The following is a 27,952-nucleotide window of genomic DNA, read 5'->3' on the forward strand; positions in this document are numbered from 1 at the left end:
CAGGAAGCTCAGATCATTTAATGTATGCAGCAAGATGTTGGAGATCTTTTATCACTCTGTTGTCTCCATTGTTATCTTTTTTTGTGGCTGTGAGTTTGGGGAACGGCATCAGTGCCAGAGACTCCCACAGACTAGACAAGGTCACCAGGACAGCTGGCTCTGCGATCGGTCTCAGGATGGAGAACTTTGAGACCGTGGTGGAAAGGACGCCTACGAAATTGTCGTCCATCATGGACAACCCAGACCACCCCCTTCACCTCACACTGGGTAGACAGTGGAGAAGCCTCTCCAGCAGACTGTTACATCTCCACTGTCCAACGCTAAGATACAGGAAATCTTTCCTGCATTCTGCAATAACCCGATACAGTAACGCACTCTAATAACCTACTGTGCTTCTTCACATTGCCACGTCGCTCATTATTTATTATCCCTGTATATTGGTAAATATGGAGACATACTTTTACATTTCAGAGTTTACTTATTTTAATTATTTTTTATTTTGTCACTGTCTTGTCCTTGTATGTCTTGCTGCTAAACAATTTACAAATCATGGGATCATTGAAGTACATCTCATCTCAACTAACCCACAGGTTACAGGTATCAAGCAAAATGAATTCCCAGTTGCAACCGTAATGAGAGAGATGAGAACAACTTTATTTATCCTGAAGGAAATTGTTGTGCCGGAGTTTCAAGTAAAAACATAACAGTAATAGATAATAGTAGAAAGGCGGAAGAATAAGAAATACAATGAAATATAAATTGTCTTAACTGTTAACTGTTAACTACAAAGATTTGAAGATTCCCTGCGGTTGAGGGAAGAGGAATTAAAATTATGATAGCTAGCTTTTTGTAGATAGAATGAAAACAATTGAGTGCCAAATTTTAAAGCCAATTAAGCAATTAAATAGGAAAGCATCAAATTGTTTGGACAAAGTTTTAACAGAGTATTTGCCGAGGTATAAGAAGAAACGCTTTTATGAACAGTTGTGACAAACACAAATACAGAAGCAGGATTTATGTCCTAAATGTTTCCTCATCTTCACACACTTGAAGAAATGTGCGGCTTTAGCGATTAATTTGAAAGTTGCTCGCCGTGCTCTCCACTTTTTGGCAATTCTTTGGCCGCTCGTTGAAGTGCTCACCCTCGTTTTAGCGTCGATCTGAGAGCCGCGATCCAGCAGGAGACGGACCATGTTGGTGTTGCCGCGCTTGGAGGCCACATGCAGGGGCGTGATCCCGTTCTGCAGAGCGTTGAGAGTGCGGTTTATAAACACAGCGCGGGATCGTTGCAATTAGGTTTCATAGCGCGCCGTCCTACCCTGGCAGTGAAATCCACCGCCGCACCTCGATTCAGTAGCAAAGTGGCCACGTTGACGTTCCCATAGTGGGCGGCGATGTGCAGGGGCGTGAAGCCGCTCTGGATGGGAGACAGGAAAGAGACGGCGGCACAGAAAGAACAGTGGTCATATCTCTGCCCGGGAACTCCGACCTGCTGTTCTCGGCCTCTAGTCTTTACGGCATGCAGCGCCAAGCACCATGAATAAATCAAAACATGAGCAGGAAAGAAATGAGAAACTTTTAACTTTTTTTTTTTTTTTTTTAAACTCAGGTCACAAGATGTAGCACCCACACCCGAAAAACAAGTCGGACACGTTATTTTTCTCCATGCAGATTATCGACCACACACACACACGCAAAAAAAAAAAAAAAAAAGGTGTCTTCTACACCCATTTGGAGATGGAGAAATCATAGGCGAAACACAGGGACGTACAGCACACACAGGTTGGTACCAGGACCGACGTGGACACGAACAAACAATGGCTAACCCAAATCCACATCATCCAATGATTGTGAAATCAGATACTGGCACACGGAGAGAAAGACGAGGCTACGTTTCCAATCAACACCAAAGTGCACTATGCTAACTGTACGTCGTACTGGAGTTAGAGATGACGAATATGTGACAGAAGTTAGAGATTGCATAGCGGGTTGGGGTAGTGGTGAAATTCTTGCCTTACCTTGCCGTTCTGTAAGTGTGGGTCCGATTTAACGTGAAAAAGTTGTTTACAAGAGTGTGAAGAACACAGTGACCAAACGTGATGGTTTTCAAAACTTCAAACACAGTCAGAAGCTTAGAATGGTGCAAAACAAGGCAGCGTGGCCACATCATGCTAGCTTTTTTTTTTTTTTTTTTATTCTTAGCAGAGCCATTTCCATCTAACAGAAGCAGCTGAGTAAAATAACCAGTAAAGGCTAACAGTCATTTCAACATCATCTATAGAAGCATGCATAGACATACTTGATCTGGAACCTGTGACATGGAAAACTTGGGGGTGCCAGTGTTGGAGGGAAGTCATATTGTGGGGAAATTGAATTATTCAGTTGTGTGCACATGATGCATGAACAAAAACGGAAAATCCCATTACAGTGGGAGTGAGTGGGTGAAGTCTGTCCGGGGTTGTTTATAGGGATGCGAGCGTTGTTTCACTACTGTCGACCTGATTCCGATTATTAGTCTTATTACTAGACAGCCATGTGATTGAACCGTCATGCTCTGAAAGCTGGCACTGGCTTCAGCCCATCGCTATAACCATGAATGCAGGATAAGAGATAAGAACGAAAATATGAATGAATTATCATCACAGTTGCTATCCTTCTAAGTAGCTCAAGTCTGGTTCGGCTGCATCATTTTCCGGGCATTCCGTGTCGTAAGTGGGATCATTCGGAATTTGCCACCAAAGTGAACCGGAGTGCTTATGTATAGCAGATGTTTACAGTGCTCAAACCGAGACGGTTTCACGTGGGATCCTGAAAGTTCGGCTAAAAGTGAACATAAGCACTCCAATTCGTTTACCAGAAAAACCATTTGTCTGTGACGACTTAAAGAAAGGGTTTCCCAACCCCCGATTCTCGGACCACAGATTATTTGGTCCACAAAGAAAATCTTTTGTGGTACAAATTAGTGTTTTCATTAGATCTTCCGGCTGTGTCCGCCTTCGCCTTACCGCCGAACTTCATTCTGTCGCACCATTTCACACATCAGCTACCACAACCTAGGCCTTGAGAAAAATGAGCCAGAAAAAAAAAGTCGCTGGCGAGCTTTTTTGGGAAGAAATTAGCAAATGATGAGACTGCAAAAGCATTGCAGACTGCCAGCAAAACTAAAGCTGCATTTAAAAGAAGTTGAGAATCTGGATATACATAACACATTCAAGCGTCACCGTCTCCCATCAAGCCCCAGATGGGACCGTCAAGTAGCGAGAAAAGAAGCTCCAACTGAGCTCCCATTATGGTGAAATGATATTATAGCGCAAAATTATTGTAATTGCCCAATGTAAAGTGTAATCGTTGTATTCAGATTAAATCCTGTGAGGTGACAAAAGTTTTTATTATTTGAACTGGTCCATAGAAACATATGATGCATAAAACCGGTCCCTAGTCCAAAAAAGGTAGGGGACCGTTGCCTTACACGACGACCGTTATCCTTTGAAACACCATTCTACTTTTTAGGAGCCTCAAACTCAGATGCATCCTAGCAGTTCTGGCACATATTTAGCACATGTAATTGGTTCAAACTATCTAGCCCCTATTTGAAAGGGTTCATACATCATGCACACAAACCTGTAAAGTCCCATTTCAGTTAGTTGTTTTGTGTGTGCTGGCAGCTCCCAGTGTTGTATAATGCCATGTTTGAAGTAACAGTAATTGCCAAGAAGGTATTTCAGAAAAAGACATGCAACACAATATAAACAGACGGGGACAAAGACACAGCACATTAGTCAAATTACAACTTGCAAAGGCAGGATGTCGTAATTTCAAATAAAGCTGCGCATCTCAACCATGTTGCAGGGTTGAAAGACAGAACAAAACCTTGATTTCAAAAGGAACGACAAAGTAATGGATGTTAACCGGATGAGAGGAAAAAAAAAAAAAAAAACAACTCCGAAATTATACATGATTTGTGCGTGATGGTACTTGGGGCGGGCGCATGGCCGTGTCAGCTGCTACGGCACCAAACTGAACAGAAACTGCGGGGAAATGCAGAATAAATAAAAAACAGATGCTTTCGGTTGATGTCATGCAGCGCCGGAGGAGCAACAGAAACAAAAAGAGAAAGGAAAAACAACAGGATGGAAGCATGTGTTCACGTAGTGAATGTCGGAGGATTGAGTGTGTACCTCAGTCGTCCTATTGACCATCATCTGAAGCAGGAGGAAGGACGGAGGGAAAGATGAGTACAGTTACTGGGATTCTCCTCGCGGTCAGACAGGTGACTGACAAGTGATGTGGCTGAAACGAGTCTCGGGTTCGGTGAGAAAACACCGGCTTTGGCGGCTTTACCGCATCACATTCCCTGGATTGAACCCCACTACAACCAGGCTTGCACAGCCAGAAGCTAGTGGAATGTAATGCTAATTTTATAAGGTGTTTACATGAACGGAAGTGGTTGTTAAAGGAAAGAAGGCGGCCCAGAGCGGTTGTTTTAAACTCAGAAAACCTGAGAGTCTCTGGTTGCTCTTTACTATTCACCCTTCACAAAGCCACGCCCAAATGATCCGAGCTGTTCAATCGAAGTGCAGTAACGGACAGGGGAAAATTGAAGTCCAAAAACTGTAAAATTATGTGATCCTGTTGTCGAGCAGGTGTTAGCTGCTCAGCCCAAACTGTCAGTTGGCTCTTGGATGCTATTTAGTAGCTATTCGTGAAGGTAGCCAGTGAGCAAGCTAAGCTAACATTACTATATTGTGCTGCAACACAATACAGCGTTCTAAGTATGCCTATTTTCCATTTGGACTCGCTTGATACTGAAAGGAAATTGGTGCATCAACTAAAATGTATTTATCCATAGAAAGAGCGTTTGACATTTACTTTGGGGCTTGCGCAGTACGAGAGGACTTCAGCACAATCCAAACTCTAGCCACTTCACTTTCTGCCACCATCCAGTGTCCAAAAACAACACATCCTCCCTCCCAATGTGTCAACCGCCCGACGAAATGTGAAAGCTCCCTAAACGTCACATACCGATGCACTGACACCCCTTTTTTGTAATTTTTCAACGAACCCGGAGCTTCATTTTTATACCCACATAGAGGTCCGTCTACCTTCGGTGTCAGTGGAGGAATGCAGTTTCACATATATATGAAAAATACAAACTCTGCTTTTATCCAGGTTAGGTTTAAAAATAGATACTGATGTTGATGAGGACATCACACGCAGGCTCGTCACAAAATGACGAGAAAGGGGTGTCTAATGCGTTGGTATGTGACGCTAAGGGAGCTTTCTCTGTTCGTCAGGCGGTCGACACTTCGGGAGAGAGGATGGGTTCCGAAAAAACGGTCACTTCTGCAACCCTGCTGAAGTAATGCAGACACTATAGGCCCTCCCACCCCTTGGCAATGGTCAACGTGATCTTTAGGACAACCCCCGTGCTTTTGCATGCAACCTGCGTTCGCCGCAGCACAACCAGCAGTCGGTGGCGTACTCCATGCAGTGGACAGCATTACACTTATGACACTGGGACCGGTGAGGTGGAGGGGGAGGAGGAGGAGGAGGAGGAGGAGGGTACTTGTATGGGAGAGTAGAAGAAGAGGGACAGACCCGGTTAGTGGCAGGACCAGGAGGAGTGATGTGGCAGGCACAGAGACACTGAACGAGAGAGAGGAAGATGAAAAGACAGACAGATGGAAACACAAATGCACAGTACACAGCTCAGCTTAGCTGCGTTAGCGGTCTCCTCAGAGGACTCCATGTACACATGGTTTAGGCTTGAAATGGCGTCTACTGGACTGCCGCCGGAGTGGAGAGACATTATTAATTAGACAATCATCTTGGCGGTGGCCACTAAAAGCATTTCTTCGTTGCCGGGCAGACATCTCAACACCGTTGGCAGGATGGTGTGATCACTAGGTGCGGTCTCACAAATATCAATCTGACTAGAAGTTGCTTGAGCTTTTAAAGAGTGGTTGACTTCCATGAAAAAGTCTGTACAGCAAATTCGCCACCCAAAGGGGCACAGCAGCAGCCATGGACACTCTGACGAAGCTTGTCTGAGCGCGACCCCGTCAGTGGACGCTGTCAAGCTCCCGCTCAGAGGACCTCACACAAAGATTTGGCTAACAACTTAGGATTCTTTGGGTCAGTCATCTAGGGAGTCACTTCCTGGGTATCATTCTGACACAGCAGAATTTTAAACGGTGGCTTGCAAATGTATGTGAGGTCCACCTCACCTTGATGGGGGCGAATCCCCCACCCACCACCACCACCACCAGCAGAGGGAGGTGGAAAAACAGGTCAACACTTCCTTCTACACCACATGTGCAATTACACTACCAACCATAACATACAAGTGCCCATACAAGTACTTGATCTTAAGGAAATACAATCCGCTCAGACAACAACGTTCAATAATTCCTCAAATATTTTTTTAATCAATCATTCGTTTATTTGAGTTGCCATTGTGAGACAGTTAGTTCTGCCAGACTGTGATTTATGAGGTGAGCTGGTTGTGTGGGAGCAGAACATTTCAGCAATATACTCCGAAATCCTTAGATTGGTATTCGTTTACCCGTGTAAGAAACATTAAAAAAAAGGAAAAGATCTCATTTTTGAGCTTCTCCATCGACACTAGACTGCATCATCTTGTGGTATTTCACAATGCTCACTAGCTTATGCTCTAAGGATCCATCATCTTCTATCCACAGCTTAATTGTGCATTGCCAGCCTCCCACCCGCTTCCTGGCTTTGCATAATGTGAGGGAAAAGTGAGACCTGTCATTAAAATGATGGGATACGATGAAAGCTACCCGTGCAGTTTGTTTGACAACAGGATAATTAAACCAGATCCATTGCACGCTTTGCTAGCAGACGTGAGTTTTTATATGAACCGCCAGAGTTAGTAAGCGCTGACGTTTAGTCGTGCGTTGCCTAACCTAGACATGCCAAATCCTCTTATATTGCTTCACAACAGAGCACGGACACATTGTATTGGCTCTCACACATGCTAGCACATACGAGGCGGTGAGACAGGCTTACCTTCGACTGGACGTCTGCGTTGTGGTCGTTCTGGAGGAGCAGGGCCGCTGATTTGGTATCGTCCTTGCGGGCGGCAATGTGTAAGGCAGGGAGGCGGACTTTGCCTTTTGTATCGTTCTCCAGCAAAACAGAAACCACTTGGTTGTGCCCCTGCTGCAGGGCGATGGCCAAAGGGGTGAAGCCATCCTGGGAGTACGCAGACGGAGGGGATTAAAGGTGAAGATATGAGTAGCAACGTCTCAGTCAAATGCGGTCGCTCTCTCCCCGAAATTCAAATCCTAAAAATCATTAAAAACCATGTGCTAAAAGAAGTTGCAAAGGTTTAATATTTTCCTATTTTGTTGTTTAGCTTCTTAGCCGTCACCCTGCACATGCATTAGCAGCCGTGCTGTCTGAGTTCACAAGTTTCAGTCAAAAATGCACCGAGAGCTCGGCGGGTTAAAGGTTAAGGTGGTTAGCCATGGTAACAGTGCACACAGCTCGGAGATAAGCGGCTAAAGCAGACATTTGTGCTAAAAATCGCAGCGTAAATGGCTGCTTCACGGTCATCTTCACATGTGGGAGCTTTCAGAGACCAGGATTACGGCAGATAAGCAGGTTATTTTTTTTTAAATTGGTCGCCATTTACTTCATTACTTTGGGAGGCTGCAGGGACATTTCCTCTGTATGCCCTGATGGCAACCTCACATTTCCCAGAAAGCACATTGTCTTTATAATATCTTTCGATAGTTATTGAGCTCCCGAACAACAGAGGCACTACAATCACATCATCTGAATACGTCAGAAACTACAAAACTGCCAACATTGCAATCTTGAACACGGTACTTCACAAGCCAATGGATGGTCTGCACTTCCTCCTCCCTCTACCTGAATATGTTCACTATCTGTACTTTTAAGATCCATGAGGCTGCAATTTATTGCAAGACTACAGCAATCTAACATCTACTCCATCTTTTTGCCATTATGTCAAGGGTCAGTTTAGCAGTAGAAAATTGTGGCGAGGGGAGTACCAACTTCAACAGGGTTACACCCAACCCTTTGGCTACCTGACTGCCTTTTTGAATATTGAGCGAATGGGATATGCAGCCTTTAAATCGACAACGTCAGTGTTGCTATCTGCTACATAAGCTAGGTTCCCAAAAAAGAAATGGATGAAGGATAAATGTGAATGGTTCTGGCTGTATCTGTATGCATGTCCTGCTCACAGCATACATGTACTGCACCTTTAGTCCTCATAACATGGTACTTTGGCTTGTCCAAATTTGACAAATTGTTATTCCCAGTGACTTTGTCCATGCACAAGGATGTCTGTTATGAACAGCAGTCAACCTAGTGGCCTCATATGACTATCTACTGAAATCTGTTTGTGTGTTTGTCTTTATCTTAATTTTTTCTGTCTTTTTGAGTGTGTTAAGTTCCTTCTTTAAGCTTGGGGAATTTTGGGATGATTGATATCCATCTTCTGGTAAAGACGGTGAGGTGTCCACACTGTTCTCACCTCTGTGGCAGTGCTCTGGTTGCCTCCATTCTCCAGGAGGTACCGCACCACGTCCAGGTGATTTTCCTGGGCCGCCATGTAAAGTGGAGTGAATCCATTCTGCAACAGACGACCACATGGGAGAAGGAACCTTTAACACGCGTGTTTCACAGGGACATCCAGAGAAAAGTCTGAACAGGCAACAGGATCTTTACCTTTGGAACGGGACAATGTGAAGCCTCTATAGACTCACCTGACTCTGTGCATTAATGTCAGCCCCCCGTTTGATCAAGATCTTCACCACCTCTGACTGACCAGCTAGGGAGGATATGTGAAGGGCTGTGTTTCCTTTCTGGATACGGGAAAGAATGAAAATATGTTGTTTTTTTTCTTAAATATGGAACAAGAATACTTCTTTGACCATGTTTTTTATATGTATTTTCTATTCTACCTTTGTGGCTGAGTCCACAGTGGCCCCTCTGTCCAGCAGCTCCTGAACCAGCTCCACGTGGCCCTCCTTGGCTGCCAGGTGCAGTGCATTAAGACCATTCTAGGAGAAAAAAAAGGACAATTAACATCCAGATCGGAGGGAAATAATCAGAAGTGTTTATGCAGGTCAAGACTTCACTTGTAAAGGGCTTTCAAAACCTTGTAGTTTTTTAAGCGACTTGCACTTATCAGAATATTAGGAGCAACTGGGGGCTTGGTATGCCCAAGGACACATCGTTAAGCAGACAGATGGATCCGAGAATCAAGCAACTAACCTTCCGATTGGAGGAGTGCCCACCATACCAAAAGTGCAGCAGTTGGTGGAGAAGGCACAACCCTACAGCATTATTTGGCCCTGAGCTCCCCATGGAACCAAAACCATCCTCTTCTAACAAGGCTCTAAACATGAAAGAATAAAACCCTGCAAGGAACACCTTGGTTTCTCCATGTTAATGGCCGCCAGCGGGTGACGTTGTTGTAAAGGTGATCAGTCTTTGACTTCTGACCATAAAAGTGCACCATCAGGTCTCATGAACAAGGGTCTGAATGAAGCATCTGAGTTGTCAGTTTAAAATCAAACCATTATGAGCAACTTCATTTCCACAATCTCCTCATTGTGACACGAATACACAATCATCTTCAGGACTATTTTAGTTAACATGTGAAGGAGTGGCGTGAGGGGGGTTTGGGGCGGTTGTAAATCATAACGTCTAAGAATATCTTTGGGCCCTTGGGTGTCAGGTGCTCCGTGATGATCTGGGTGAAGAGGGAGGGGCCCGCTTCTCCTCTTAGGGACGTGTCACACACTTTTACGGGGGGGACACACACACACAAGCTGGTATTTTATGAGTGTGTGTGTGTGTGTGTCTTCGGGGGGCGATTGTTATACATATGGTTAAAGAGTTGGCGACTACAACAAGACGTTAAAATAAAACAAAATTGCCGGTCAATTTCACATAAAACCTCGAGAACATTTCCCAATACCTTGACTAAATCTCACTTTCAGCTGCCCTTTTGACAAGTAATTGCCCCCTCTGACTTCCAACCCAATGTTTGACCTGCTAGCCTGTGAGGAACTGTGCTGGATTCTTGGAAATCCTGAAGAAGCACCCTGTGGAGCTTCAGAAAGAATGAAGACTTCCATCAGAATGATATGTGTAGGGGCATTAATCTGTTTAGTCATCGGGATGAATGTTCAAGTCTTCATTTCAACATTTCCGACATGTTTTTGGGGGATTTTAACAGGTCACACTGCCAAAGCAGATCCAGAATCTGTAATGTTTGAGACAAGGACGAAAAAAGCTGTGACCTATAACTCTAGTTCTCAGGTGACTATAGAAACTAAAAGGTGATCTACTGATGCGCTGACCCAGAATGCTGCTCGGTTGCCATATGCCCGTTAAAGCTCTCCATTTAACACTGTTTCTCAGATGACTCCATCAGCTAAAGCATCTGAGACGTACTACCTCGATGTTCAATGGCCTGTCCATAAATCACATGATGCTTTCAGGAAACATTCCTGATATTGTGACCGTGCGGTAACTGTACACTTTTCAGCAGGTCTTATGGCTGGCCGCAGACGTTCTGGTCATCAGTGAACCTACTTCTTGTTTTTGGACTGTTTGGACCTGGTGAACCTGGTGAGAACCAAGGCAGGAGAACATGGAGAGAGTACGCAGACAGAGAGACCCCACTAGATTCGAACCAGCGGCCATCTTCAAGGAGCATACCGGGGCAAAACTCCAGAATACGGTCTTGCAGAAAAGGCATATGTAAGTCATGGCGAATAAGGAACTGGCATCGTACGGATATACATAAAAACTATTTAAGGGTGGATATGTCTACCCTAAACCAAAAATTTCCTGCATTATAGAGCAGAACTAGAGAGTGCAGAAGGGGAGACAGTTACACAGCTCGTCTCAAGATAAGCAGTGTGTTTGGAGTAGAACCTTGTCCCTCACCGGGAACAGCTGCAGGACAAAGACGCTGCAGAGATGAGTCAGTTTTGTCCCAAAGTACAACAGTACAAAAACACAGATGAAAGTATTCTCCCTGTGCACTCTATTGTTTACCTTTTCATGGTGTGAATGCATAATATTTGTCAGGGTACATGTGACTATTGCAGTTTGTTGTTCGTAAAGATTAGCTAACAGCTCCCTCCATACACCCCGAAACATCCTTTTACTACTACCGTTACCACTACCCGCAACCTAGTTTCCCAGGAGACCATCCCTGATTCTCCTGGATCAATGACACCTGCTGTGACTGTGCAATGCCGATATCCTAAACAAGATGGTCATAGTCAGTTTTGATGATGTGAGGTGTAAATAAATTTACCACAGCAGTGTCCCGAGATGAGGTCCATTTTTCAGGTGTGAGTATACAACTACTTCACATTTTGAGGGTAATACGGATTAACTGCCCCACAACCACTTTTTGGAGGGTCTTATCACTGATGAAGTGTTTACAAAACAGATTTCACTTTGCCCCAAGGCTAGATTGCTCCTACTTCTGATTTATGTGAAGGATATGAGTAGCATACTGTCCATCAGGCTAATCAGATTAAATGTTAGGTCGTCACTGCTGTTTGTTTTTGAGCCAAAAACACGATGAGTGACAGATGGGCTTTGGTTCAAATCGCTTATCTCTAAACTGATAAACAATGAGCGAAATGCTGAAAAATATTTCCGTCCCTCCGTTGCCCCTGATGGCCAGGTTAACACCTCATATGGAAAATTTACCACCATCCACATGAGTGTTTGAGTGAATGGGTGAATGTAATTTCCAGTGTATAGGTGGTGAAAGCGCTGCGTAATTGGAGACCATTTAGCGCTGGTTATATCGAGGACCCGAGGTTCTGAAATGAAACCTCCGGATGCAAAGATTAAGAGGTACAGGCCAGAGCTTTTGTTTATGACGCTATAGAAGACATCAGATGCGTAAATACTTGTTATGAGCATAATCTGATTAAAAAAAGGTCAGAGTAAAAACATGTTGGGTGTTATAAATAGATGTGCTTCATTGGTTTCTGTCACATAACAGCCTGATGAAATAATCAGTTACAGCAATATTACCATCAGAAGATTGATCATCGATGGATAAAATCGATCATTTCTGGACAAATCGAGGACCGTGACGTTCAATTTCAAGATCAACGTGTTAAAAAGTAGTTTACATAACTTCGTCAAAAAATGATCGAGAAAGTCTGGTGCAAAATCCTAAAATATTACCATCTACGATCTACTTTTTGCGTGGGCCGGCTGAAAACTTTGGGAACCTCTGAGTTGGCTTACTAGATGTAGATCCCTTCAACTAGCATGCTAGTTGACATATATCAGCTATCACAATGAGGTGTGCTGAACAAAATGAGCTGAGGACCTGGAAGCCAGAGGAAGTGAATTATTTCCTTATAAAATATGTCCTTATAGGCCATTATCCTGCTTACACTGTGGGTGCTTGACAACAAAATTTTATTCCCTGGCAACAGCCAAGGTCTCGACTCATTGCTGAAACAATCACTGCACTCCTGTATGCTCCCACGTAAGACTCCAATCATTGGTGATTGGAGACACTCCGTGTCTGGCACAGCGGCTAGCCAGAAAGCTAACACCAAAGCCAGCTGACGGCAACTGACCAAGAAAAAGCGGGTTTTGTCTGTCAGGTTGTTGCAACGTCAGAGATGGTGGCGCATATTAGTAATGCCTGTGGGTGTTCATGGGATGAGGCTCCACTGAGACACATTCATCCTTGTCCTCTCTGATTTTTCCTTCAGTTTACATCCAGCTTGATTTCACATTCTTTCAAAATAATTTTTTTGAAGTTGGCTGATACTAAGTCGATTAAAATGAACTTCAAACCCAGGCTTTGACTCCTCGACTTGCTGACTTTGCTGCAATGTCAGTTGCTTGGTAACCGGCGTCTTGATGACAAGCGGTCAGTTTACTGGAACCAGTTAAGCACCGCTATGTCAGGGATTAGTCCTGGTCTGTCAAAATGGCGGTTATGTCAGCGATTGTTACACTTTGTTCATAACTTTATGACGAGTATAATCCACAGTGGAAGTCGTCGCTCTCAGAGGGAATCGCTGTAAATGGGTAAAGCCCGTCTTTTCCTTGTCCTACCTGATTACAGGTGCTGATGTCCACTCCTCCTTTCAGATACTCCAAAACCTTGTCGATGTTCCCTGCCCGTGCCGCCCGCAGGAAGCTGGTGTTGCTGTCCGACTGCGGAGGAAACAGACAGAGCACACGTGTGGGTTTCAGGGGGGATTTAAATGATTGTCTGCGCGAAAAAGTGGCAGGGTTGACTGGAAGCCTCCACTCCCGCTGTGTCCCCGATCACAAGGTGAACGGATGAGTGTGCGAGTTTTATTTCATTTGCATCACACTCTAATCCAGTGGTTCTTAACCTTGTTGGCGGTACTGAACCCCACCTGTTTTACATGCGCATTCACCGAACCCTTCTTTATTGGATCAAGGATCATTTCGTTGATGGGTACAAAGAACAGGTAGAGTACTCTTCCGACCGGTTTCTTTTTTTGCCCGACATAATTAGTATGAAGGGATTAAAATATTAAGAAAGAAATCACATGACGTACCATCACGACAGTCACAAGTAACTACAACTGAGCGCGCCAAAATCCCCGCGGCACGGATAGGCCAAGCTATGTAGCGTGATCACCTGCAGCCAGTGATGTCATCACCAATGTGTGTCTTGACCTCCGCCGAACCCCTGAGACTGACTCACCGAACCCCTGGGGTTCGATCGAACCCGGGTTAAGAACCGCTGCTCTAATCTCTTCAGCGCCTTGATGGAAAATAATACAAGAATAATACTTTTTTTTTTTTTTTAAATTGGGCAGCGCAGTGGTGCAGTGGTTATCATTTTCACCTCCCTGGTTGGCGGGGGGGCGTTTCCATGTCCTGCCACAGTCAAAAAACATGCAGAAGAGAGAGTTGCGCATCGTAAAGCCAGGTAATAAATCGCTGCCTTTTTTGAAGTGATTCCCCTCTCTTGTTGTCTGGAATAGAAGCCTACATCAAGGTAAGGAGTATTAATCCATGAATCCATGTGTAATGTCAATATCATATTGCCCATGCTCCTGTAGGATGACTATTGCTGTGGAATAACTGTCTTTTCAGTCAAGATAAAGGGCACAGAAGACAGTGGAAAACATAATGCTCCCTCCATGGGTCCATAAGGGTCAGCATTGTTCTCTGCAGGCGCTGCATAATGTGGCCAGTCTGATTTATATCCTCACACACTCTCCACAAGTGTTGAGTCACATTATGCAAGAGGCTGCCCTCGTCGTCTCCCCGCAGTCAGTGGGCTCTCGGCTGTGACGCTTAAGGCCAAACCAGACCATCGGACAAGTAGGTCTATTGAATGGGGATCACTTAACATGGGAAAGAAGGGAAAGATTGAGGCGGCCGGCGGCCCACACAAATTGTTTTCGTGGCTCCTTGTCGTAAATGACTCGGCCAGTCTATGTACTCGGCAAATGGTCAGAAGGATCTGAGAAGCTGCACTGAACAACCGGTTGTCCATTATCCACAACACCTAGTAGAGCTATCCGATTAGCACTTAGGTCGTCCAGGTTGCTCGCCTTGTTTTTAGCCACTACCAAATACGACAATTACTTTTTTTTTAGGCTTCTCCCTTCATCTAACCCTCTCCTCTCAAATCAGCCAACTTCCTGTTCTCTTTCCCTCCATCCGTGAACCTCCTCACTGCTCTTCCTCTCAACCTCCTCCCCGGCAGCATCAACTTTAGCATCTTTCTACCGAGATCTTCACCATCCCTCCTCTTTCAAAACCATATTAGCATGACTTTATCTCCAGAACCGCTAACACCTGCCGTCCGTATGATGGACTCATTCCTGATCCTTCCCATCCTCTCCACCAGATCCAAAGATAGAGAGGCGATGTCACGAAGCACTTGAGATCAGAGAAATACTCTGAGGCTACCTTACTGATCCAAAACCCTGCCGAAGTCTTCCCCCATATATGTATCCATCAGATAAACCCAAGTATGTCCGCACTGGGAATTTGGCTCCCGCTTACTGATGTGAAGGTAGACAAAGACCAGACAAGAGAAGATTAACATATCTGGTGCTCGCTGCTTATTGAGGCCGCCAAGCGTGACGGTGCGCGGTCCCGCAGCTCCTCTGCCGAGAAATTAAATCAAACGGTCTCTTCCAGTGTCGCCGTCCGCATCCCACAGAAAACTCCTGTCAATAATTCAAGGACATCGCCTACATTCCCCTTAAATCCGCAGGTAACTCCTGGCCGGGCTGCAGGTATCCACATACCCTCCCAGTTATCACGCACATCTCTTTGTAGGTAACCATGACAACAGAGCTTTTTTTTTTTTTTTTCTTCCGCTCTCCGCAGAGCAAGTGAAGCGATCACAGGGGGTCAATGCCGTCTTCAGATCTGTTTGTCGGTAAGCCTTGAAAAATCACAAAGGGTACAGAAAGCCAGGAAATGCACACAAGGGTGGATTTTTGGTTTGGGGGAAATCAGATGATCGCAAAAAACATTCGTCACCGCCAGACATCCAGATTTTACTTATTGCTCTGCACTGTGTTTTCAGAATCAGAATCAGAATGACTTTATTGAACCCCAAGGGGAAATTGCTTAATTTGGACTTGAGGCTGGTTCATACGAAAATGTTTGCATACCACGGCGCCCCTGTGTCCTAAAGTTGACTGAATGCACTTTTTCTAACATCATCCCAAGCTTCATAAACCTTTCAGCCTTGACTGACTGGATGATCAGTTATCTAGCCTCTTTCTCATGATTAACTATGCCATATTGATGTTATTCACTGGCCTTCAAGTTGCATACTTTACCGTGCCTCTGCCGTATTGATCTGATTGACGGGGCACATTCTATTTCAGGCAGCCAACGGAATGGGGGGTCACATGACCTCTGTTTTGCCTCTCTGTTTGCTAGCAACCGCAACTGTCCCGCTGCTGACCGGGCAGCACACACTCAAGGGGTCGGAGATCACAATAGTAGTTGGCGGTCCGACGTCATACCCTATCATATCAACTGGCAAAGTAAACACCACTGCAATTAAAAAGTAGAAGTTGGGCTTTTGAAACTGCTGGCCTGTCGGGGCATTTCACTTGCAACAACCTTCAGCATGATCAGGTGTGTTTGGGGTTTGATTTGTAATTCGGGTCACTACAGGTACACCAGTGGCAACTATGGCAGGCCCGAGGTTCCTCGGACTTATGGGAGCCTTCCCCTGCGGATTTACCAGTGTGCGGCTTGGTGGCAGCTAAATGCAGAAAAAAACCAAAATAGCTCAGGGGAGTGCACATGTCGACTTTGCTTTCTATAAAACTGCACAGTGCAGCTAGATCTTATGTATGACTAAAAATGTGCATTATATAATGACGATTATATAAGGAACACTGCTCTATATGGAAAGGGCAGATATCGGCAATTTCCCGCCGGGTGTGATAATAAGCTGCCCATGATTGACACAAAGAAACTGACATAAATGGAACATATCATCGGATCGCACACGTCTCACATTAGCGTTGTAGCATTTAGCATCTGGGTGTAAAAGTGCAGCCAAGGGTCTGAAATCTGAAGGCAGAAGAGTCAACATGGCTGATCTTACTACATGACCCAAGCGTCTCCCTGGGTTAAGTAAAAACTGACGAGCCCAGCCGTAGCAGACTCCGCCTCGTCCAAAATTCCGATTGCCTTTGCACAGGGCCGTTAACAGATTGCTTAAGCTACCATTTCCAAAATGACTCATGAAAACCTCACAAGTACCTGTTTGTGTGCTTGCATGAAAAAATAATCAGCTAGGATAATGGAAAAATTATCATTTAAATGAAAATACTGTCAATTATGAAGCACTGATCATGCTGTATGAGTCACATCCAACCGGAACCCTACCATGGTACTATTCTGCCTGGGGCCAACTACAAACATACCACAATCAGAGGTATCACTTTACTTGTACTTTACAGTAAAACACCAAGTTTGCCATAGACAAATTACCACAACTGAGAATCCCGGGCATTCCTGCGTGCCTTCCCATTACAAGAGCTTCCTGCTGACACGGTGGCAAGTCTGAAAATATTCTCAAAGTCCTCTCGAGATGTCTCAACTTCCAGATTCAATGAAGCTGTCGACTCCACAGAGGGAGCTAGCTTGTGCATTTTAGCCGTTTTGTGTTTCTCTTTTTTTTCCCAGCTGGATCGGGTGACAAATCAAAAATGGCCTCTCAACAAGGCCAACTGGTTCTGAATCACAATTTTATGTGTACAAAAATAACCATAACTTTCTTTGGAAACAGGTGGCGGATCTAATTTTTCCCATAAATGCCTAAAGGAATAGCCGACAACCCGGATCATATATCAAAACTACGACGTCATCAGTCTGTGATTCACCAGATTCATCTCCAACGGACACATGTGCCAGTCATGGTGGTTGACAGGAGGTGTGTGGACCAGACTAAATAAATGACGTGTGTGTGTGATGCTGCAGCCATGCCACTGAAATCCCTACATTACTTTTCACATTAGTCACTGGTTCACGTGCAGGGATGCCTCAGGGGCAGAAAAATGTCACACCGGCTTCCAAGTGGAGAGGGCCGGGGAGTGACAGCCCATCCTACCCCAACTAATACACCAGACACACACACACACACACACACACACACAGCCACTTTGGGCTGTAAAGGCAAAGCTTTTGGACAAGCATGTTGACAGCTTACAAAGAAGGGGCCTTGTGAACGTGATGGTGGCGGAAAATAAAAATAACTAAAAGATTTTAAAGAGGGAGGGCTTACACTGCCTTCCAGGTACTTCAAAGATAGAATTGTGACAAAACCCTTCCAAGAGTCCTGAAATACACCAAAGTACTGCAGCAGCATCCTGGTCACCAGAAGTCGGACACCTGCCGTTTGTCGGGTCTTACCGGCACCGATAGAGGCTGGGCGGGAAAATGCTCCTCACAGTAGAAGTCTGGCAAGGTGTTGTGGTCCAGGTTGGACAGGCTGGCTGCGGTCCTCAGGCCCCTGTCCGAGCCGCATACCTTGCACATGGCCGCGTTGCCCATGACTGAAATAATTCGGATCTATCCCATCAGAAGGCAAAAGTGAGGGTGTTCAGGACCGGTTTCTGCCACATTACCCTGCAAAAAACCCTACCGGTCTTTTTATCCGGGACCCCCACCTCCCTGGCTACAGTCCCGTCCAACTCACTACTTCCCTTTGGCCTCACACCTCCCGACTGGACATGCCTGCTCTTACTACTGCATGCACAGTGCTCTTCCTCATTACTAATCCCCGCCGTCACCAATGACTATCACCCCCCCCCTCCCAGGCTCCCCCCTACCCAGCTATTTATACACCCACCAGCCAAGCTATGCATGTAGAAAAAGAGAAGAGGGTGGTCAGGAAAGGGCAGCATGCCAAAACAAGGGGGAGGGGGAAATACATAAAGCAAACATGGCGTAGATGTGAAGAAGTTTGCTAGAATCCAGGTAGACAACGGTTTTACAAAAATTTTCGGCTTCCAGCTGCGCACAACCAACATTTCTGAAGAGATTTCATTGTCTGGAAAACTGAACTGCTCGGTGAGGAATCCACTTGACAGTCATAAGTCATAAGACCAAAGTGCACGCCGACTCTACAAAGTGTTTCGTCAGCTACTTGTCATCGCGCAGACCTGACACAGTCGCATCCTGGCATCACAAGACTAAAAGGATTATCTATTCATTTTATCTTTTGAGTGCGAGTAAGGGTTGGAAGGAGGTACATATGGAGAAGCGGTACATTAGCATCGCAAATGCAATACAGTAGGTGCAAAACATAGAGGGATGCTAATGCTAGCCAACTGTTGTTAATACAATAGCAATTGAAAACTCAAAGCAGTATCTGTCAGTTATAAATAAATCAGCATACACACACACACACTCTTCCAAGTGACAGAAACGTGATCATGAAGGAATGAATATTGAATTTGACGAGTGAGATATATTTTCAGGAGATATCTCCAGAGTGGATACTGTTGTCCAGAGATAGTATTCCTCGGTTCTAGACACACATATACTGTGAAAATAATACAGGTAAATGATACTGTTAGCATGCCGCCCCCCACAGAATTCTCCTTAGGGGTGTAGTTGGGGCAGTTAAATTTGAAGAACAGCCCTCGTGTGAGATGTATGTTGTGACTTACTGGTTCGCAGTGCGGGCAGTATCAGTATCCAGAGAACCAATGGTGCACAAAATGCATGAAGTTGTTTATTTCCTTTATTTTTGTTTTTTGCACAGGTCCAGTCAAGAACATGAGTTTTCCTGGGGTTGGGCAGGTTAATGGAGGCCGGCATGGTTTTTATCTAATTTAGATCTCTGTCAGGCTACAGCCCGGAGCAAGGGTCACGTCAATTCTGTTGCACTAAATGCAAATTAAACCGGAGGGAGACCTTTTCATGGAAATTGATTGATGACAAGTGACAAATGTTCCCCTATTGGACAAGTCGTGGTTCCCTTTTTCCTTTTTCCCTCAAGTTTTCATGTCCAAGCAAGTGTGTCAACCAGATAAACCCACTCCAACAATTCAATCTGTTTTCAAAAATCAAGAGTTGTGATGGCTACTAAGAAACAACCATTCCATCACAGAAGATACCACTTTGGTTAAGCCCCTCCTGGTCAACGACTCTCCAATCTCATCATGAAAACAACCATCATTGGCCAGTTCATCTATCCAATTAGGGTACAAAAAAACAATTCCCAATTAGCGCGGTTTAGCGAGAAAAGGTCGAGCCCCGCCAGGATTGGTGGGGCTGTCCAGTTCCTTCAGCTCTGCATTCGTCACTGGTTGGAAACAGTGAAACCATTTCCTCCAGGGAGGGCACTCCCATCCTCCCCTCCCCTGTGGGCTGGTAATCCATGAGGGGGCAGGGAATGGAGGGGGGGGGGGGGGGGGGGGGGGGGCAGGTGGAGACAACAAATGCTTTTAATCCTCATTGCACCATATGGCTCGCTGACTGCTGGAAGGAGGTGCAGGGATGGGTAAAGCCACTTGAACCGCTCTGTGTTCTTGCTAGTGTGTGTGTGTGTGTGTGTGTGTGTGTGTGCGGGCGCACGTGCGCTTCTGTTATGAACAGATGTACCCGTTAAATTTGGGGTTGACAGTTTAGAGAAATACACAGAAATCATACCATGCAATCATTTTGTGGTGTAGCATGCCCGGTATTTGTTTACAATCTCGGAGCCAGTGCCCTGATTGGACTTGGCGGATCAGGAAGGAGTGACATCCATCAGATTAAGATACCACAGTCAAAGTGACTGTGACATGATATCTGGAAATTGACAATCCAGCACAGGGGATCTCGTGGAGGGGGCGGGGCTTAACTGCACAACTGTCAATCATATGCCCACATCCAACCTCTCCATTAACAAACTAGGATCGGGAATTAGATCAGCAGGTCTGGAGGAGGAAGTTTGTGGATGGAGAGAAAGAGGACAGAAAATTAGTTGGTGTGAGAGGAGAGGGTTAGATGGAGGCTGCGGAGATCGAATGAAATGACTTCTGTGACCCAATCTAAACCCAGTAAATTGTCCAAATGATATCTGTCTGGCTGAATAGTGTGCTTTGGGAAGATCTTGCCCAGATCTCCTGAGCCTGATGGGAAGAAAACAGGAAGTGGATCATTTAAAATGTCCCGTTCGACAGCTCAGCGTTCTGATATGTCGCGTTTATTCTTTTGTCTTCAAGGCCAGAGTGAAACGGCAAGTACGACAAGTGAGTAATCGCTCATGTTGCGTGTGCAGACACACACACACATACACACACACATCCAGCATCAATATTGGATCCTGGACACAATTCAAGTGAATCTCATTCGGCTCCTGAGCCCAGCTCTGTTTAATTGAACTGGTTCGTCTGCTTACATTGTTCAAAACAGCATGGTCCTTCTTGTGTGTGTGTGTGTGTGTGTGTGTGTGTGTGTGTGTGTGTGACTGAACATGACAGTTAAGAGGAAGACAACGGGGAGAAAAGGGAAGATGTAGAAAGTGAGAGGACATCTGAGACTACTGTAGAGGAAAGGCAGGGTTGGCCGGATCTGAACGTGAATACACACACACACACACACACACACGGAGTCTCCAGGTAGTAACACTAATATCACACCTCTTGCGTCCATTTTGCTTTGCCTACCCATCTCCATTTCACTTTTTTTTTTTTTGCTCCTGACGATAAAACCAGATATTTCTCTTGCGTTAACTCAAGTGATAGATAGCACAGTTCATCTGGCAATTGTGTCTCCCCAGTTCTTCTCAACAATACCGATGTGACGGGAAACAACTAAATCACTTCATGAATCTAAATCTGTCCCCTGTCATGCATCCACCGAGTTCACGTACCGGACAGCAGAGCCCAGGAAGGAAACAATACATTTCATTATCACTTCTTCTTTTCCCTTTGGCTTTTCCCTTCAGGGGTCACCGCAGCAAATCAACCCTCTTCATCTAACCCTATTCTCTGTATCCTCTTCTTATAGGAGGATCTTCTCTTTGGTCTTCCTTTAGACCTCCTGCCTGGCAGCTCCAATTCCAGCATCCATCTACCAATATATTCACTATCCTTTCTCTGTACATGACCCAACCATCTCAGTCCGGCTTCTCTGACCTTCTCTCCAAAACATCTAACATGTGCTGTTCCTCTGATAGACTCATTCCTGATTCTATCCATCCCCGTCACTCCCAAAGAGAACCTCAACATTTTTAACTCTGCGACCTCCGGGTCTTTTTGTCAGTGTCACTGTTTCTAGACAATACAACAATGCTGGTCTCACCACTGTCTTGTACATCTTTCCTTTCATTCTGACTAATAGTCTTCTATCACATAGTACCCCTGACACTTTTCTCCACCCATTCCAACCTGCTTGATCCTGTTTCTTTACCTATTTTCCAAACTGTCTGCTGGTCTGGACCGTTGACCCCAAGTACCTCCAACTTCTTGATCTCAACTCCCCGGAGCCTTACCGTTCCGTCCGGGTTGCTCTCTCTCTCACACATATATTCTGTCTTGCTGCGACTAACCGTCATTGCTCTCCTTTCCAGAGCATACCTCCACCTCTCTAGATTTTCCTCAACCTGTTAGCCGCTCTCACTACAAAATGTCATTTGCAAACATCATGGTCCATGGAGATTCCTGTCTAAACTCATCTGTCAGCCTGTCTGTCACCACTGTAAACTAGAGGGGGCTCAGACCTGATCCCCGGTGGAGTCCCACCTCCACCTTGAACTTCTCCGTTACAAGCACAGCACACCTCCCCACTGTCGTACAGCTAGCATACATGTCCTGCACCAGTCTGACATACTTCTCTGCCACTTCAGTCTTCCTTATATATTACCAGAGTTCCTCTCTCGGCACCCTACCGTATTTTAAAATGACATCGGTCTGATGGGACAAGCAGACAACTGCACCAATTTCCATCTTCTAGCAGGACTGCATCAAAATACAAGTCCTGAAATTCGGGAAACATAATGAGAAATTCGATTGTTTTACCTGAACCTGATAATTAACATAAACTTTAGCAAATGGTCTCCACTCATGGCTGTTTCATCACCTTGCAGTATCAAAGCAATGTACACAACACCCAGCGCACACTGGTGATGGCAGAGCAGGGGTGCCAAGCATACCATCGGAAGCAACTGCGGGTCGTTCAGTATCTTGTACACCTTGTTAGCAAACAGGAGAAGCCAGGGATGAAACCGTTAATCTTCCAACTGGACCAACTGAGACACAACCACAGCTGTGAGCACCTTTAGCCATGCAGCTTGCTTGCCAATGCTCTTGGGGTTGATTGAGCAAAAAATTCAAAAAGACTCACTTCCAGATTTCTTGGCATCGGCCACGTTATCGCTCCCACAAGCCATTAAAACCTACCGCAGGTTTCCTGCCAAGGGCGCAAATACTTTTATGCAAACGCTGCTTCTACAAGTCAAACCAAACATTGGATCCATGATGAAGTTATCTAATGTGAATATTATATAATTGGGGACCTAGCTTGCAGTACATGTGGGTAAATTCATAAACAATAATCACGCTTGTATGGTGTGGACGTCCCTTTTTTGATTACGTAACGTGTCTCGATCTCAATCATGTTATATAAGAAAAAATGGGCAATTTTCCATTAGCAAAGTGTCCAACCAGAGATGCTGGCCTTGTAGTACATATCATACTTATACAAGTAGTATGAAATACTCCATTATGAAGACTGTGGGTTTTTTTTTAATGAATTGATGAATAAACCAATCTTGTAAAAAAAAGCTTGCAGGGTTGTTATAAGAATAGTTTACTGGCTGGTAGTTTATTGGCCGCAGCGACCACAACTTGTGGTCCGAACTTGGCCCGTTGGCCCCTCATTTGCGCAAGCCATACCGGTGTCCTGTTTGGGAACCTATTTGTTTCTTTCAGGAAAAAAAAAAAAACTGTACCGTACAACTAAATCTGAGATTAGAAATTGCATCGCTGACACGCGGCTCCCTCTTCTGGAAGAATCTACCAGCAACCAATATCGTGCACTCTCAAGCTAGCCCTTGCCATTTTAGGGTAGATCCCCCTCCTCTCTCTCTTTCGCTCTCTCATGGTTGCCATGGCGACGGGATTGGTATCTCTCATGAGGTGCAGCGTCCAATAGTGCCACAGCAACCAGATTATGAATGCTCTAATCCGGGATTTTGCCAATCCCAGTTCAGCATCGTACATTGTTCCATGCTGAAAATCCACATACCATCATTGCTCTGTGTTTGTGTGTGTGTGTGTGTGTGTGTGTGTGTGTAAGAGAAACTGAATGTTTGGACCTGATTAACCCCCTCCCCATTGTTATTTTGGCACAATTGATTTCCAATACAACGTATTCATTAATAAATTTCAAGGTTCAACTTTTCTGTGTCCCATATTTTAATCTCAAACTCAACCATACCATTAACTGCGCGGATATACAGGGTCCAAACATTCTGTCTCATAATCCCCAGGATCAGAAGATAGATCCATAGATAGAAGAGGAGTGCAGCCAGAGATTAACATTTCCGCCATAGATATTTCACGCTGGACTGCATCAACTGAGCTTTAGCCCGAGATTAGATGTTAGAAAAAAAAAAAAAACATTTTGGAGAGTGGTTTTTGCCAGCAGGGCGGCCAAATAATGTAATGGTGTGGGGGTGGGTAATGACGGAGTAGGGTGGGAGGAGTTCCGTCTTATTGGAATAGCCGGAGACACTGTCAAAATGTCTTCAGCGGGGATCACAACTCGGAAATTGGGAGTGCAACCGGCCGTAATCCCAGGTTGGAAGAGTCTTGGGAGCATCAGCCTCGGCAGAGATACCAAGACTTGCTTCTCCTCATCCATTTTGTCCAACTCTTCCGGGAGAATCCAGAGACCTTCCCAGTCCGGACGACAGACAAAGTCCCTCCAGCCTGTCCTGAGTCTTCCCTCCAAGGCCTCCTCTTGCTGGGATTTGCTCAGGGAGGTGTCTAGGAGGCACACCAACCATATGGCGCACCTCATCTGGATCCTCTGGACTTCGGAGGAGCAGCAGACAACCTGCAAAACCTCCGGTCTTCTTTGGACCATTACCCAAAATGTTGGACCAGACCCGAAAGTGGGAACGTATTGTAGATCCTCCAGTATTTTGAACCTTTATCATGGCGGGACAAATGGGATGATTTAAGAACATTCACTGCTGACGGCTAGGCTCAAAACACGCCTCTGTGGTTGCTCTTCTTCCAGCCTGTTGCCATGAGAACAAACCCCTTGCTATTTGCCCTGTAAGGAACTATCCAACAACAAACACAGCCAACGCGCCTTGTTTTTATACCTCCTATAGACTAAGTTTATATCATCATTTGCTGTCTGCTGCAGAGCAGATTCATCAAATGGAATACAAAATCCAGCATCAAACAGACGGACACCTACGCCAACAGAAACATCAAAACCTAGACTTGAAAAAGAAAAAGGGAAGGGAAACATTCCTATTATCTTCGCTCACGGCAGCCGCTCCATCTTGGAAGAAGACCATTCGTATTCCGGATTGAAGGATCTCTTGATATTACAGCTGAAGCGCCGATGCTAACACGGGGAGCAAATTATGATGCTGCATGGTCATAAAGCACTAGCAGGGAGTACATGGCAAATTGGTGGGGAAAGATATTTGGAATCCGGCCGCTCTACCTCTGACAGGTTCATCCTCGTCATTTTTCACCATTGAGATTTCAGTTGATGCTAAGTAACTTGTGGATGTACTTTCCCGGTCTACGGTGCCACATATCAAACACAAACACATCTCAGAAGCTTGTTTGGCTCTTGCGCTTCCTGCTGGATTACTTCATCAACCGTATGTGGGGTTTGAGGCTCCTGCCAGAGCCTGCGGGGAAATGAATTGAATAATTACATAATTCATCTTGTTAATCTTCCCCTCCCTCGCCTTTCTCTCTGTGGCTCTATTTGTATCATTCACCTGATTGAACGAACAATGTGCCAGCTGGGTTTTTTTTGTTTTTTTTTTGAGTTTTCACCTTCTACACTGAAATATTCCAACTGAGGCATCCACAAATTGCATTATTTAAGGTGTTTTTAAAAGTCGACTATAAGTCAAACATGACGCCATCTGGGTCGAACACACAACGCGGATGCACTGCGTGATGCAGTTTTAATGACGAGTGTGAGATGAGCACGACGCTGAATTGCGAATATCCGACCGACACCCATCCAAAGATGAAACCTCGCGCTAAGAATGGAACATGGATTGCTGCAGGATTTGCGGGATATCTTGGGTGAAGATAAGCATACTGTTCCTTGTTGTGACAGATCTCGCCACCAGAATACAGACCCTGTATTCATGAAATTGAATATTCCAGGAGAATTGAAGGAAAATGGTTGGTTCATCAAACGTGTTGATGCTGGTAAGAAAGGAAATAGCATTAGCTCATGTTTGCTGGCCTAAGCCATTAGCCATATCAGACATAAGCTAATTAGCAGCATGTTGGGCATTTGCACTCATTGGCTGAGTCTGTTTTCAGACTGTGCTCTCCAACACGTTTGTGAAATGCGCACAATATGTGATTCCCTCATTAGATGCAAAAAAATCTGCGTGTGCGGACGCACGGTTCATCCGGGCCGATCCAAAGAAGACAAAAAACGAAAAGGGAGCGTCGGTGAAACAGCCCAGAACAGGTACAAGGTGAATGCGCATTTTGCTCGGGAGTCCTTCCTCTGTACTGCAGGAGTCGAGATAGAGGGGAGAGAGAGGGATGGGGGAGTACATTCCAAGCAGGAGTGCGGCAGGAAACATGTTTGGCATGGAAATGACTGTCCAGGAGGCGCGAAAGAAAGCAAAGGCTTGTCCAGTTACAGCCCGGCCTCAGCCTGCAGTCAGGATTTCACCGCAGTGGTCGGGGGATGAAAGAGCGGAAAGCAGGGCTGCAAAAACAATTCAGACCTGTTTAGAAAAGGAGAAGAGGTGCGAGGAGAAGGAGAGATCGTGGAAGTATGACACACACTCGTCCTGTTCCCTCACCGGCATCCCGTGATAAGACAACGGACTCATATCTATCCATACTTACATAAAGAAGTGACCTTTTGTTAACATTCCAAGTGCATGGAGATGCAGTGGTTACTGCTTCCGCCTCACAGCTAAAGGTCCCTGGTTGGATTCCCACAGGGGGCTTTTCTACCCATGTCTGCATGGTGTTCCTCTGGGTTCCTCCCACAGACCATAATCATGCGGGACGTTCATCGGAGACCCCACAATGCCCAGAGTGAATGAAAGAGTGAAGAGGTGTATCTCTGTATCAGGGGTGCCCAAAACGTCAATCGTGATTTAGCAGTTGATCGTAAAGGTAGTGTGGATAGATCGCATGATGTTAAAAAATAGACGCCAGCCGAGCATCCATCTTCAAGATGAAATTTCTCACATCGCCGACATACAGGGCGGCCAGTCTGACATCCGATCTTTCCTCCAATTTATTTCTTTTAAACTTAAGAAAGGGTATTCAAAAGAGAAGGGAGCTATCTGCAGGAGGAGAGGTTGGTGTAGGGGTATCAAATGATCCGTGGATTGATCCGCAAATAAAATCTTTCTTGGTAGAAATTTTCCTTCCGGAACCTTGTTTTGAAAAACAATTATTTCTGCCTTTGTCTTACTGCCACACTTAACTGTTACGCCATTTCACACATCGGCGACCACAAACTAGCCCTTAAAAAAAAACGAGTCAGAAACAAAAGTCGCAGGAGAGCTTCTTTGGGAGGAAACAAGCCAACAATGAGACTGCAGAAGCAACACAGACTGCCAGCAAAAAGAAAGCTGCATTTGAAAGAAATTTTTTAAGAAACATTACATGTTTGTTGTCAATGGCACAATTTAAGTCATCTTGATTTCTTGAAAAAATTAAAAATATTAAAAGAAAATTCACAAGATTCCTACCCAAGTTACAGGTTTATCGCAACAGGTGACACAAGCTCAACGCCCACTATGGATTATTTGAAGTCAACGATTTTCCGATGCTATGAAATCCTCAAAACTTAATTTTTATTTATTACTTATTCTTTGTTATTTTTTTTATAATAGCAGAAAATTACTGTAATTGCCTGATATAAAATGTAATTATTGTATTCAGAGAGAATTATTATTTGAACCCCTTGCGCCTCTAACCAGTCCGCAAAAACATTTCATGCATAAAACTGTGATACAAAACCGGTTGGGGACCGCTGAAGATAATGGATTGGAAATTGTCGCCTGGCCCATAAAATTAAAAAGCAGCCTATGATATTTTAAGGATGTTCATGTGACGGGGTCATGTACCTGCTCTCAAACCTTCTGCCATGGCCTGTTCATTAACGATGATCAGGCCTTCATCCTTTATGGCTCAATGAGGAATTAATCACCAGCGGGGCCGGAGGTTAATGCAAACCC

The 27,952-nt window shown here is 45.0% G+C and overlaps 1 protein-coding gene across 12 annotated transcripts in view; it reads right to left on the reverse strand.

Annotated features, from left to right (window-relative positions):
• The window catches only part of LOC147223800 (ankyrin-2-like), a 91,524-nt gene that overhangs the window by 44,659 nt on the left and 18,913 nt on the right, over positions 1–27,952 (reverse strand). For 4 of the 12 annotated variants that reach the window (XM_086165540.1, XM_086165539.1, XM_086165532.1 and 1 more), the window contains exons 1-9: positions 17,944–18,083; positions 13,120–13,221; positions 8,961–9,059; positions 8,763–8,861; positions 8,531–8,629; positions 7,033–7,218; positions 4,179–4,202; positions 1,319–1,417; positions 1,143–1,241 (exon numbers count right to left, since the gene is read on the reverse strand). In XM_086165540.1, coding sequence (XP_086021666.1) covers positions 1,143–1,241; positions 1,319–1,417; positions 4,179–4,202; positions 7,033–7,218; positions 8,531–8,629; positions 8,763–8,861; positions 8,961–9,059; positions 13,120–13,221; positions 17,944–18,069 — 933 coding nt within the window. In that variant the 5' untranslated portion in view covers positions 18,070–18,083. Of the gene's footprint in view, positions 1–1,142; positions 1,242–1,318; positions 1,511–2,018; positions 3,941–4,178; positions 4,203–7,032; positions 7,219–8,530; positions 8,630–8,762; positions 8,862–8,960; positions 9,060–13,119; positions 13,222–17,943; positions 18,084–27,952 lie in introns of those variants that run through there. The other 8 variants (XM_086165534.1, XM_086165536.1, XM_086165535.1 and 5 more) reach the window with 4 other exon arrangements.

The sequence above is a fragment of the Fistularia commersonii genome, chromosome 19 (assembly GCF_037954325.1).
Source record: "Fistularia commersonii isolate RoL2024-O1a breed Wild chromosome 19, RoL_Fcom_v1.0, whole genome shotgun sequence".
NCBI lineage: Eukaryota > Metazoa > Chordata > Actinopteri > Syngnathiformes > Fistulariidae > Fistularia > Fistularia commersonii.